The 13,005-nt window shown below is 47.7% G+C and overlaps 1 protein-coding gene across 1 annotated transcript in view; it reads right to left on the reverse strand.

The window, feature by feature from the left end:
- Nucleotides 1-9,045, reverse strand: part of LOC126195669 (putative neural-cadherin 2) — a 119,957-nt gene extending 110,912 nt beyond the window's left edge. The window contains exons 1-2 of the mRNA XM_049934295.1: nt 9,012-9,045; nt 5,011-5,126 (exon numbers count right to left, since the gene is read on the reverse strand). Of these exons, the coding sequence (XP_049790252.1) occupies nt 5,011-5,126; nt 9,012-9,045 (150 nt within the window). The remainder of the gene's footprint in view (nt 1-5,010; nt 5,127-9,011) is intronic.
- Nucleotides 9,046-13,005: the final 3,960 nt, after the last annotated feature.

Below are 13,005 nucleotides of genomic sequence, written 5' to 3' on the forward strand. Positions count from 1 at the left end.
CAAGCTATTTGCTTGTACTGTAATAAAAAAGGACATGTTCAGAGTGTTTGCCAGGAAACGCTCAGCTCAGAAACTCAAACCCATTCCCGGCCCTTTGCCTTGCACCGGAATCGGAATCAAACCAAGGATACTCAGGCTCACGAAACTTCGCCCAAGGAAATTCATGTCGTTCATTCCACTCCGCCCAGTGCCACTCTCTCTAACAGTGACTGTGTTCGTCCCACGAATAGTGTGCATCGACGTCGTCGGAACTCCCGTCAAGTCGCAAGTGATTCTGTACCAGTGTCAGTTCATGTTGCACGAGACAGTCGCTCTTGTCGTCAGCAGGAAAATAAACTTTTTGTAGACTTGGACATTAACGGTAAAGTGATACCCTTCCAGCTCGATACTGGAGCTACAGTTTCACTGATCAATCAAGACACTTACAAACAGCTGGGCACACCTACGTTGCGTGACGCAAATGTTACGTTAACTAGCTATTCCGGTCAAGAGATACCTGTGTTAGGACAGTGCAGCCTTCTTGCAACATACAAAGGACAAACAAAACTTGTGTCATTTTATGTCCTTCGTTCTTCTTCAGCAGTGAACTTGTTTGGTTTCGATTTATTTTAGTTTTTTAACTTGTCTGTAGTAAATCAGGTCCTATCAGTGAACCAGACTGTGCCTTCAGACAGTGTTTCTCGTCTATGTGAAGAATTTGCAGACATGTTTGCACCAGACCTCGGTTGCGCTAAGAACTATAAAGCACATTTGGAACTCAAAGTAAACGCGCAATCGAAATATTTCAGAGCGCGCAATGTTCCCCACGCATTGTGTGATGAGGTTGCAAACACATTACACGATTTAGAATCACACGGTGTAATTGAACGTGTGCAGGCTTCTCTCTGGGCATCACCCTTAGTAATTTTGCTAAAACCTTCGGGAAAGTTGAGACTTTGTGTGGACTTCAAGGCAACAGTGAATCCACAACTAGTGATTGCAACTTTACCTTTACCCCGCCAGGAAGATCTTTTTGACGAACTGTGCCCGGGCAAATATTTTTCTAAATTGGACCTAGCATATGTGTACTTGCAAATACTGGTGGACGAAGAATCCCAGTGCCTTTTGGTGGTTAACACGCATCTTGGTTTGTATCAATTCAAACGACTACCATTCAGGTGTGCATCCACCCCTGCATTGTTTCAGCAATATCCACAAACTCTTTGTGCATCGGTCCCTACTGCAGCAAACTATCTGGACGATATTGTGATCTCTGAAAAGGCGGAAGAAGAACATTTAGCCAATCTCAGAACATTATTTCAGGTCTTGCGACAAAATGGTCTTCGCTTACGGAAGGACAAATGTGTGTTTTTTGCTTCATGACTTGCCATACCTGGGACATGTACTCAATGCCCAAGGCATACATCCCTGTCCCATGCAGCTCCGTGCCATACAAGACTTGCCTTCGCCGCAGAATTTGAAGCAGCTGCAGAGTGTGCTGGGAAAAACCAACTATTATCACCGATATGTGCCGCATGCCTCTTCCATTTCAGCTCCGCTTCATCGCTTACGCCGTAAAGGTGTTCCGTTCATCTGGACGACGGAATGCGAATGCGCCTTTCGCCGGCTGAAATCGGCGATGCTTTCCAATACTTACCTTACGCCATTCGATCCCCAGAAGCCCCTTTTGTTGATGGTGGATGCATCGTATTTTGGGATCGGAGCTGTGCTTGCGCATAAAGATGGCTCGCAGGATCGGCCTATTGCCTTTGCGTCCAAATTGCTCTCGTCTGTGGAAAGAAATTATTCACAGATCGAGAAAGAAGCACAGGCTCTCGTATTTGGTGTTACAAAATTTCATGACCTCTTGTATTGTCGTCACTTTACCATAATCACAGACAACAAACCATTGACATAGCTTTTTCATCCGAACAAGCCTGTACCTCCACGTACAGTGCAGAAATTCATTTGCTGGTCTATTTTCCTCTCACAGTACCGCTACAATATCTTGTATCGGTACACTGCTAAGCACGGAAACGCCGGTGCGTTGTCCCGTTTGCCTGTTGCAGAGGATAGGGAATTCGATTCCTCCAAACTTGCTAGCATGTTCATTGATTCGGACACCGATGACGTGGCGAATCGTTTCCAATTGATTTTCGTCGTGTAGCTACAGCCAGAACTGCGGATCCTGTCCTTGCTACCGTTCTGCTTTTTGTTGCTACGCAATGGCCCTTGTCAAAGTCACGGATCGAGGATCCGTTGGTTCGCAAATTTTTTGCTCACAATGAGAGACTTTTTGTACGACGTGGTGTTTTGCTGTTGCGTTCTGATAATGATCCATCCACGGTCGTGGTACCACGTTCATTACAGTTCTCGTTCTTAAAGCTTCTCCACCAAGGACATTGGGGTATAGTGAGTACGAAACAACTTGCTCGTCAGCACTGTACTTGGTTCGGAATCGATGCCGCGATTATGACTATGTGTCTTCTTACATGGTGTGTGCCGAACAACAATCAGCACCACCGCGGAAATTCTTTGCATGGCCAAAAGCCACTTTCCCTTGGCAACGCTTACACATCGATATTGCTGGTCAATTCTGGAATGCTCAATGGTTGGTTGTGATAGACTCATTCAGTAATTTTCCTTTTGTTGTCTTCCACGACATCATCTGCCATCATCCAAGCGTTATCTTCTATCTTTTGCATTGAAGGTCTTCCACAGACAATTGTTTCCGACAATGGCCCACAATTCATGTTCGCAGAATTTCAGTCATTCTGCAAGGCCAATGGTATTCAACATCTGACGTCCGCGCCGTTTTCGCCAGTCAAACGGTGCCGCTGAACGATTGGTCAGGACTTTCAAGTCACAGATGTTGAAGTTGAAAGAGTCGCATTCTCGGGAGGACACGTTATTGCTCTTTTTGTCCTCGTATCGCTCTCAGCCCCGAGATGGTCGCTCGCCGGCTGAGTTGCTCCAGGGTCGCCATCATCGAACCTTGATGTCTTTGCTACATCCGCCGCATCCGGTTCCTGTGCAGCGGCAGACACATGTTTTTGCCCCAGGCGACGTTGTCTACTACCGCCACTATCGAGGTTCACGCCGTTGGCTTGAAGGGCGCATTCTTCGCTGCCTCGGACGCGCTATGTATCTGGTTTTGGGGGCCTCTGCTAAGGTGCGCCGGCATCTCAATCAGGTGCGCCTCTATCGTCGCACGGGATCTGCCGCTCCCCGTCTGCTTTCAGCGACGGTGCCGTCCGGTCAACGCCCTGGGGACCCATCTACTGGCTCGCCTCAGCCCCAGGTGTTACCGACGCTACCTTCCATTTTGCCCCATGGCGACGCGCCACCGCCGCCGCCGCCGCCGCCGCCGCCGCCGCCGCCTGTTCTCCCGCCGGCGACGCCCGCAGTGGACGCGTCGCTGCAGCCGCCGGGCGCCTCCCTGAGTCACGCGCCGCCGATCGCTTCCCGTGGCCGGCTGTCCTCCGACATGGAACTCTTGCCCGCTCCGGACCATATGTCGTCTTCGCCCGTCGGGTGCCCCTGCCCGATGGAGGTCGATCCTTCGGCCCCTCCTGTCTCTCTACGGGCGCATACACCGCATGTTGGTGTGCACCCTGGAGTCGGTTTTCAGGAGTTCCCAAGCTCCCCGCGGTCCGAATGGCAGGGTGCGGGTGGCACAGCCTCGCCTGTTGTTAGGCTCCCCACCTCGTCGCATACGTCAACATGGGGTCCTCCCCACGGCGGACGGAGTCCTTATACCACAACCATGCTCCGATTTGTGCGGGAGGAATGTGGTGTCATCGTCAGACACCACACTTGCTAGGTGGTAGCCTTTAAATCGGCTGCGGTCCGTTAGTATACGTCGGACCCGCGTGTCGCCACTATCAGTGATTGCAGACCGAGCGCCGCCACACGGCGGGTCTAGTCTAGAGAGACTCCCTAACACTCGCCCTAGTTGTACAGCCGACTTTGTTAGCGATGGTTCACTGTATACATACGCTCTCATTTGCAGAGACGACAGTTTAGCATAGCCTTCAGCTACGTCATTTGCTACAACCTAGCAAGGCGCCATATTCAGTTACTATAAGTCATATCTTCAAGAATGTCTTCTGAACAGATAATATTGTGACACACGTACCGTCAAGAGCGACGTTCATCATTAATGGATTAAAGTTAAGTATCAAACTAATTATGTCCGCTTTCTGAATTCTCATTCCTTGTCATGTTCCAGACCTCACGTCAGTGTAGTTCTTCCCTCCTCACGCCAGCCTGCTTGAGCTAAAACGCGTGCATTTCGGCCTCCATTCATAACACGGTGTTGGCTCTTCTGGTAACACAAAAGTAAGATACGCATGAAACAGCATGTCCTGCGAGAAAATGGAACCGACATGCCCAGAAAGTCACTGAGTGGCATTTTGGTAAACAAAGGAACAGCGTAGAAGCTGACCAGGATGTCGTTTTGTTCAAGTTTTAGTTTCTTCAACTACGCCATGAAGTGACCCATGTCCTCTACATAAGTGTAATTCTCACCCACGTGCGGATGAAGCACAGAAGCCAAGTGATTCGTCAGTTTATACATCGTTGAGTCAGGAGAACTTACGACCGGTCTTAATGATAATATCAGAAAAATCTTTGTAGTTAAGTAGGCCGTAGAAAAAGCGAACTGGCAACATGCGGCCATGAAAATTTCAATAATTAACCACAATAAATGGTCTGATAATCCTATTAATGTCTGGATACTTTTTATCCTTAGTCTTGAAACAATTCATCTTGTTCTCCAGAAATCTGGAACACGCGATAGGTTCGTACGAGCACAGAATCGGAGAGCATTTGCTTTTGCGTTGTAGTGCCACTCCATGGACGTCATGTTGTTGTTGGGAAAGATATGAAGTATGAGGATCTTTGGACGGCATACTTAGACAGCGACCAATGGCGATAATGCACGGACATCATATGAAAAGCACATAACAGAAGGGTTTCGACCTGCTGTTCAGGAGGCTGCATGGAAACGGCGCTGCACTCGATACTCACCATTGTTCGCCTCTCGTAGTCGAGCTCGGCAGCCACTATCACGTCCCCTGTATCACCATCTATTGAGAAGGTGCCCTCGTCGTTGCCAGCTTCTATGAGGTAGCGCACGGCAGCATCTGTGAAAAAAGAAACAGCCTCCATTCACTGGGACTGCTGACTGCTAGGCAACCGCCCGTTGCCTGGAGATTAAGCATGCCTTGAGTTTTGTCTGTAAAATTTCCAAAATAAATGCCAGGTAACTAAAATGTTTATCCTAACGAAAACTCATAAGAAGATTAAGAGATAATCTTTCAAAACTCTGGAGAAGAGAAAAGATTCCAGAGGAATGGAAACTAATCATAAGAAGGGTTACAAGCAAGATGTCGGCAGTTATAAGGTATACCTCTTTTTTATACATCAGCTAGAACATTATGACCACCGAATTACTGTCGATATAAATCCGTTCAGATGATAGCAGCGTCACATGGCGAGGAACGACAGCTATTGAGACACACACACGGTGCATGTAGTATTAATGAGCATGCTGTCCGTGTGTGGAATGGGGAGGGTGCGTGATCTACACTGCTGGCCACCGTAAATGCAACACCAAGAAAGACAAGAGGTAGCACAACAAAATTTATTTTGTAGATAACATGTTGACCAAGTATCAAATTATTACGTTTACAGACATCTGTGACATGTGGTTCCTGCCAGAATCAGTAGCCAGAGTAGCCGCCATTGTTGGAGATCACCGCTGCCACACGTCTCGGCATTGAGTCAAAGAGACGTTGGATGTGTTCCTGGGGTACAGCAGCCCAAGCAGCTTCCACACGTTGCCAAAGATCATCTGGTGTGGCAGCTGGGGATGTAATCTGGGTCACTCGTTGAGCAACCATGGACCACATGTTTTCTATCGGCGAAAGATCCGGAGAGCGAGCCGGCCAGGGAAGCAATTCAATCTGGTTATTGACGAAGAACCTTTGGACAATGCGTGCCACGTGTGGTCGCGCATTATCCTGTTGAAATATGGCTGTGGCCGAGCCCTGAAGGTAAGGAAGGACAACTGGCTCCAGCACCTCGGATATGTAGCGCCGGCTATTTAAAGTACCGGCAATGCGTACTAGAGGCGTGCGAGAGTAATATCCAATACCGCCCCATACCATAATACCCGGTGCAAGACCAGTGTGGCGGTGCATAATGCACCTGTCCAGCACCCTCTCTCCACGGTGTCTCCACACTCGAATCCGACCATCGTGGTGCCGCAGACAGAAGCGTGCCTCGTCAGTAAAGACTACGTCATTACATTCTGCCGTCCACATCCGTCTGTCATCACACCACTGGCGACGGAGACGTCTGTGGTTCTGCGTCAATGGTAGACGAAGCAATGGACGTCTTGCGGACAGACCACTCTGCTGTAAACGGCGTCGAATGGTACGCGCAGACACTGGATGATGCGTTACAAACGCAATGTGCTGTGCTATGGTTCGGGATGTCACTGAGCGATCCGTCACTGCCATGCGCACAATTTGCCTATCAGCACGTGCAGTGGTGCACCGAAGTGAATGCGATCGACCACGTCGGTCCGTCGTACCCTCCTGCATCCAACGGTCACATATCCGCACTACAGTTGTTTGGTTTCGTCCAACACGACTAGCGATTTCTCTGTATGATAATCCACAATCTCGGTAAGCCACCATCCTTCCTCTGTCGAACTCGGATACTTGATCAAAAGATGTTCGCTGTTGTCTACGAGGCATAACTGATCGTCTTGTGAAACAATCACAAGGCAAACACACGTGCCGAACGTACACTCGTCGAAATCGCCAAGCCTTAAATGGCGCTATGAGGTGGCGCCACAGGCGCGCGTGATGTGCGTCTGCGCTGAAATTCTAATCAGTTGCATATCTCATCGCTGCAAACTCATGGTGTAAATTTCACTTGATTCGGATGCTTCCTTCAGGGTGTTGCATTTACGGTGGCCAGCAGTGTATATGAGTTTGACTGAGGGCAGACTGTGATGGCCAGACACTTGGCACGTGCATTTCCGAAACGGCACGACTTGTCGGGTGTTGGAGGAGTGCTGTGGTGAGTGTCTTCAACATGTGGTGAAACCACGTCCTGACGTCGTGGGGTTTGGCGGCCACTCTTCATTACAGATGTCGGACGTACAAGGCTGGGAAGACAGGCGGCGAACTGTGGAGGAACTAACATCAGTTTTTAATGCTGGGCAGAGTACCAGTGTGCCTGAACACACGGTACACCGAACAGTCCTAACGATGGGCTTCCACAGCCGCCGACCCATGCATGCGCCAATGTTGACACCACGACATCGGCAACTACGACTGAACTGGCCACGTGACCAACGGCACTGGGTGCTGGCACAATGGTAGAGCGTTGCATCGTCTGATGAATCCCGATTCCTTCTTCATCACGACGATGGGAGGGTGTGAATCCGTTGTCTTCCAGGGAACAGCTCCTTGACACCTGTGCTGTGGGACGGAAACAAGCTGGCGGCGGCCCCATTATGCTCTGGGGAACCTTCACGTAGGCATCCATGGGTCCAGTGTAACTAAGAAGTATCGTACACTGGGTATAGTACACTGGTTGCATATCTCCCTTCATGACGATTATGTTTCTCGTTGGCAGTGGTATTTTTCAGCAAAATAACGGGCCACGTCGAAAGGACAGGTGATGGATTGGTTCAAGGAACATAGCGCGAGTTCCAGTTGATGTACTGATCCCCCAACCCGCCAGATCTGAAACTAGATCGAACACATCTGGGATGTGATTAAGTATGGTGTCAGAGTTGATGGCCCACCCCCACGGTATGTACGGGAATTAGGTGACGTGTGTGTGCAGATGTGGTGCTAACTCCCTCCAGCGACCCACCACAGCATCACTGCTTCCGTGCCACGATTCGTCGACGCTTTTATCTGTGCCAAAGCTGGACATACCGCCTATTAGGTAGGTGGTCTTAATGTTCTTTCTGATTTGCATGAGCGCGTATAACTCGAGACTTCAAATTTTGACACAGCACTGCATTCGAATAAACGATTATTTTATATACCTATTCTTGAAATATATGTAATATATAAATAAATATTTTACATATAAAAAGAAAACGTTGTTACAAAAAGTCTTGGAAATTTCTTGACAGATTTGCGTCAACTTTTTACACCATATTCTAATGAAAATTTGGACTGAATATATATTACATACACAATTATAGATCATATATATGTATTAGAAATATATAGCTTTTGTCAGTCTGAAGATTACATGGCTCTTTGTTATCTTATGGCAGGCACACCTGTGTATCCTTGTACCACTATCAGTCTTCTTTACATTTAGAGACATGGAGAAAAGCTTGCATGCTGCAACAGATGAGTCTACAAGCCTTTGGAAGTCGTGTTGAATATATTCTATGACCGCTGCACCGTAAGCAAATTAAAGCTTACTTACAAAATAGTCGTTGTGATAGCGTTGGGACCTGAGGAATGAGACGTTGCAACATTTCCCCTCAATCCTGCTATGTAGATGGATGCCCAGGTTTGTTTCGCTAAAAGCAGCCTTGAGAAGTAACGTGGAAAACATGCCAAACAAAGTAGGGGCCTGTACACAGCCTTGACGAACTCCTCTTCGCACAAGAGAACAATCTCATGTGCCTCCGCAAAATATCACAGCACTCTCCATATCGTAGTGAAAAGCGCTTATCACCTTCAGCAGTTTTGGAGGGTATTCTATCTTCACAAGTGAAGAATACAGTCCCAATCTCTTTAGTGTGTCAAATGATTTATTTTGGTCGATAACAATGGGGTTTTCTGCTCGAGGCATTTTTTCTGAATTTGGCAGAGCATGAAAATCATATCAGTAGCAGATCGTTGGGCTCGAAACCCCATTGAGAGTACATACGCTCTGCAGCTTCTCCTGTCTATCGAGCACCACACGGGCAAACGCTTTTCCGGCGATACTCAACAGTGAAAAGGATCGGCAGTAGATGAAACCACCGTGATCGCCATTACCTTTATACATAGTGACGATGTTGGCATCCCGCATCTCCTGCGGCACAATACCCTCAGCCCAACATATCAACAGAAAGGTGTAGAACACTGGGAGGAGTGGAGTCAGTTTGGTAAGTTCTGTGTGGATGTTGTCTTTCCCAGGGCATTTCCCTCAGTTAAGCCAGGCAACAGCTCTCTCTAGGTCCTCCTTAGCAGGCACGGTTCCAGGTAGTGGCAAGTTGGCAATTGGTATATTACAATGAAATGAATACCTAATATAAGTCAACGGGGACAGCTGAAAATGTGTGCCCCGACCGGGACTCGAAGCCGGGATCTCCTCTTTACATGGCATACGCTCTATCCATCTTTTTTTTTCTTTTTTTGAATTTGTTCGATATAATTCGTTGCGTTTGGTCTGGGCGGATGTCACAAGTCATCCGTTCAGGTTGATCGTTGATTCCTTGACTTAGTTTTTTTATTACAGAGAGCACGCAGCCCTCTGACCGAACACGCTGAGCTACCATGTCGGCAAATTCATCTGAGCCACCGAGGGCACAGAGGATAGTGCGACTGCAGGGACTTATCTCACGCCCCCCGTGACACCCACATTCCCAACTTATTGTCCCGCACTATATTCATAGTGCCCCTGCCCATTATACTCATTACTCGCGGCTTTTTGCCGATTGCCATAAGAGTTCAGGCACTGTTTGTGCATACGCACAGAAGAAGGTAGTCAACTGGCTGGTGAGAACTATATATAAAGATCGTATCCGTTCTTTCGGACATGTCCGAATGAACAGATACCATCTTCATACATATAACTGAGATATTTCTCCTATTGTGATTCTTAAATTTCTTCAGGTGTATTTCATGACGGAATAAATCTCGGGTGAACAGCCAGGTGTGAGTGTACAAATGGCACAATATTTCGGCAATCGACCTGATTGACATCATCAGGTGTGCTGATGTACTGATGATGGCAACAAGGTCGATTGCCGAAATATTGTGTCCTTTGTACACTCACACCAGGCTGTTCACCCGAGATTTATTTCGCCATTTCTCCTGTTGCTTTTAGGACTGTGCTGAGCGGATATTAGTAGGGGTTGGAAACAGTGTTCCACCTATATTTACAATCTGTGACGACTGTTACATGGATCTTACTTGCGGTAGTCTTCTTAGGGGTGGGCTCAATGGCTCTATTGATATAAGAATTTTTAACATTGTGCAGTCCTGTCAGAAACTGTGATAATTGAACATGTAACACGTCAGCCTCAGCTGCAAACATTATGACGTATTACATGCTCTACTGATACCCGAATACACTCCGCCGATGTTTCAAGCTCTGACACACTCCTATATACTTGCACAATGTTGCTCCCAGTATGTGTTAACTCAGTTCTGGGCAGTGCTCTGAAAAATTATCTTGCTTTGTTAAACCTTTAACGTAGTATTCCACTGGGGGGGGGGGGGGATATAATTAAAGTGCAGCTACTGACTAAGGTCCAGGGTCGGCAGTAATTATCGTATGGCAACGAAATGTGGTAGATATGTTAACGTGTTAATATGGAACGCATTATGCTGGAAAAATTAGTTCCAGTTTTGGCCACAAGGAGCAAATATGGCGCTGTACACTGGTTGTATGGTGGTATGACGATCCCGCTGCGCATTTGACAAGCCATAAAGTGAGTGACCAGTATGGCTACCGAGAAGAAAGACCGTGCGCTGTTAGAGAAACTGTTTTGTGTGAACGGCGGCAATATAAGTGCTGCTTTGAAAGAGTGTCGCCGACTGAAAGATCTGAGGAGAGGCTCTGTGGTGTCACTGCCAGACACCACACTTGCTAGGTGGTAGCTTAAATCGGCCGCGGTCCATTAGTACATGTTGGACCCGCGTGTCGCCACTGTGTGATCGTAGACCTAGCGCCACCACACGGCAGGTCTCGAGAGACGTACGAGAATTCGGCCCAGTTGTACGACAACGTTGCTAGCAACTATACGGACGAAGCCTTTGCTCTCATTTGCCAAGAGACAGAATAGCCTTCAGCTAAGTTAATGGCTACGACTTAGCAAGGCGCCATTAGCCTTACATAGTTTGATAGTTATCGTATGAAATGTCTCATCAAGAATGCTGTATTCACAACAAGGATAAATAAAAGTTAAGTATTAGAGGAGCTGCATACTTTTCTTATTAGAATTCACTACTTATCCTGTTCCAGAAATCACGCCCGTCTGCGTTAGATAGCGTGCATTTTGGCCTCCTCTATCTACAAGGTGTTGGCACATTCACCAACACATCATTGGCGATGAGGGAAAAGTGTTCTTTCTGATTGCTTACATTTACTTGTGTCATGGCTTCGCCAGATGTACTGTCCGAATTTTATCGCTTGCAGAATCAGCAGACGCAGGCGTTATTGGATGCCCTTGGACAGCTCGTCCAGGGTCAACGTGCGCTGCCAAACGATGCGGCCGCCGCCGCTTCCTCGCTACCGCAGCCACAACACGCCGTTGCGCCGTCCTTCCGTAATTTTGATTCAACCCACGAGACCTGGCAAGAATGGTCTCGACAGTTCGGCTTCCATCTAGCCGCCTACAGAATTCAAGGTAATGAGCGGCAGCCGTTTTTGCTTTCTTGTGTCGGTGTGTCCACCTACCATGTGATAGTGAAATTGTCTCCCCGACGCGACGTAGCAACTCTGTCCTACGAAGAAATTTTGTCTGCTGTAGATGCCTATTTCAAAGAAACAGTTAATGTAGTTGCAAAAAGGTATACGTTCTTTCGTACCAAACGTATGGCCGGTCAGACTAATAGGGAGTGGGTTGCAACATTGCAAGGACTTACTAGGGATTGTGATTTTGCATGTGAATGTGGACTTCCGTATTCAGATAGTATGGTGCATGATGCAATAGCACAGAACGTTTCTGATGTTCGCATACGGGAACAGATTTTGAAACTAGTTAATCCCTCCCTTCAACAAGTAATAGACATATTGGATAGGCAAGACACACTTGACTTTGCTACGGAATCATTTGAAACTTCGCCAGCAGTGTGTCGCATTGACCGGCCCGCCGGGCGCGCAGCGCGGGACGCTAAATGGCCCTCGCGCACGTCTGCACAGCTGCAGCCTAGCTCGCAAACACGTGTGCCGCGTAAGCCTGCCAATGCAGTTCTCAAATCATGCCCGCGGTGTGCAACTAGACATTCGCGTGAAACTTGCCCATCACGCCAAGCTATTTGCTTTTACTATCATAAGAAAGGACATGTTCAAAGTGTTTGACAGAAAAAGCTAAGATCAGACAATCACAACCATTCCAGGCCCTTTGCTTCGCGCCGGAATCGAACCAGGGACAATCAGGCTCGTGGACCTTCGCCCATGGACATTCATGTCGTTAATTCCACCCCGTCCTGGGCCACTTTATCTAACAGTGACTGTGTTCGACCCACACAACGTGTGCGTCGACGTCGCCGGCACTCCCGTAAAGTCGCAAGTGCTTCTGTCCCTGTATCAGTTCAAATTGCACGTAAAAGTCGCTCTTGTCGTCAGCAGGACAATAAACTTTTTGTAGACTTAGACTTTGGAGGCAAAGTGATACCATTCCAGCTCGATACCGGAGCTGCAGTTTCATTGCTCAATAAAGACACGTACAAACAACTGGGCAAACCTCCGTTGCGTGCCGCAAATGTTCAGCTCAATAGTTATTGAGGACAGCAGATACCTGTGTTAGGACAGTGCAGCCTTCTTGCCACATACAAGGGACAAACAAAACTTGTGTCATTTTACGTTCTTCGTTCTTCTACGGCAGTGAACTTGTTTGGTTTAGATTTATTTCAGTTGTTTAACATGTCTATAGTAAATCAGGTCCTATCAGTGAATCAGACTGTGCCTTCCGCCAGTGTTTCTCGTCTTTGTGAAGAATTTGCAGACATTTTTGCACCGGGCCTTGGTTGCGCTAAGAACTATGCAGCACATTTGGAACTGAAAGAGAACGCGCAACCGAAATTTTTCAGAGCGCGCAAT

The sequence above is a fragment of the Schistocerca nitens genome, chromosome 7 (genome assembly GCF_023898315.1).
Source record: "Schistocerca nitens isolate TAMUIC-IGC-003100 chromosome 7, iqSchNite1.1, whole genome shotgun sequence".
In the NCBI taxonomy this organism is placed as follows: Eukaryota; Metazoa; Arthropoda; class Insecta; order Orthoptera; family Acrididae; genus Schistocerca; species Schistocerca nitens.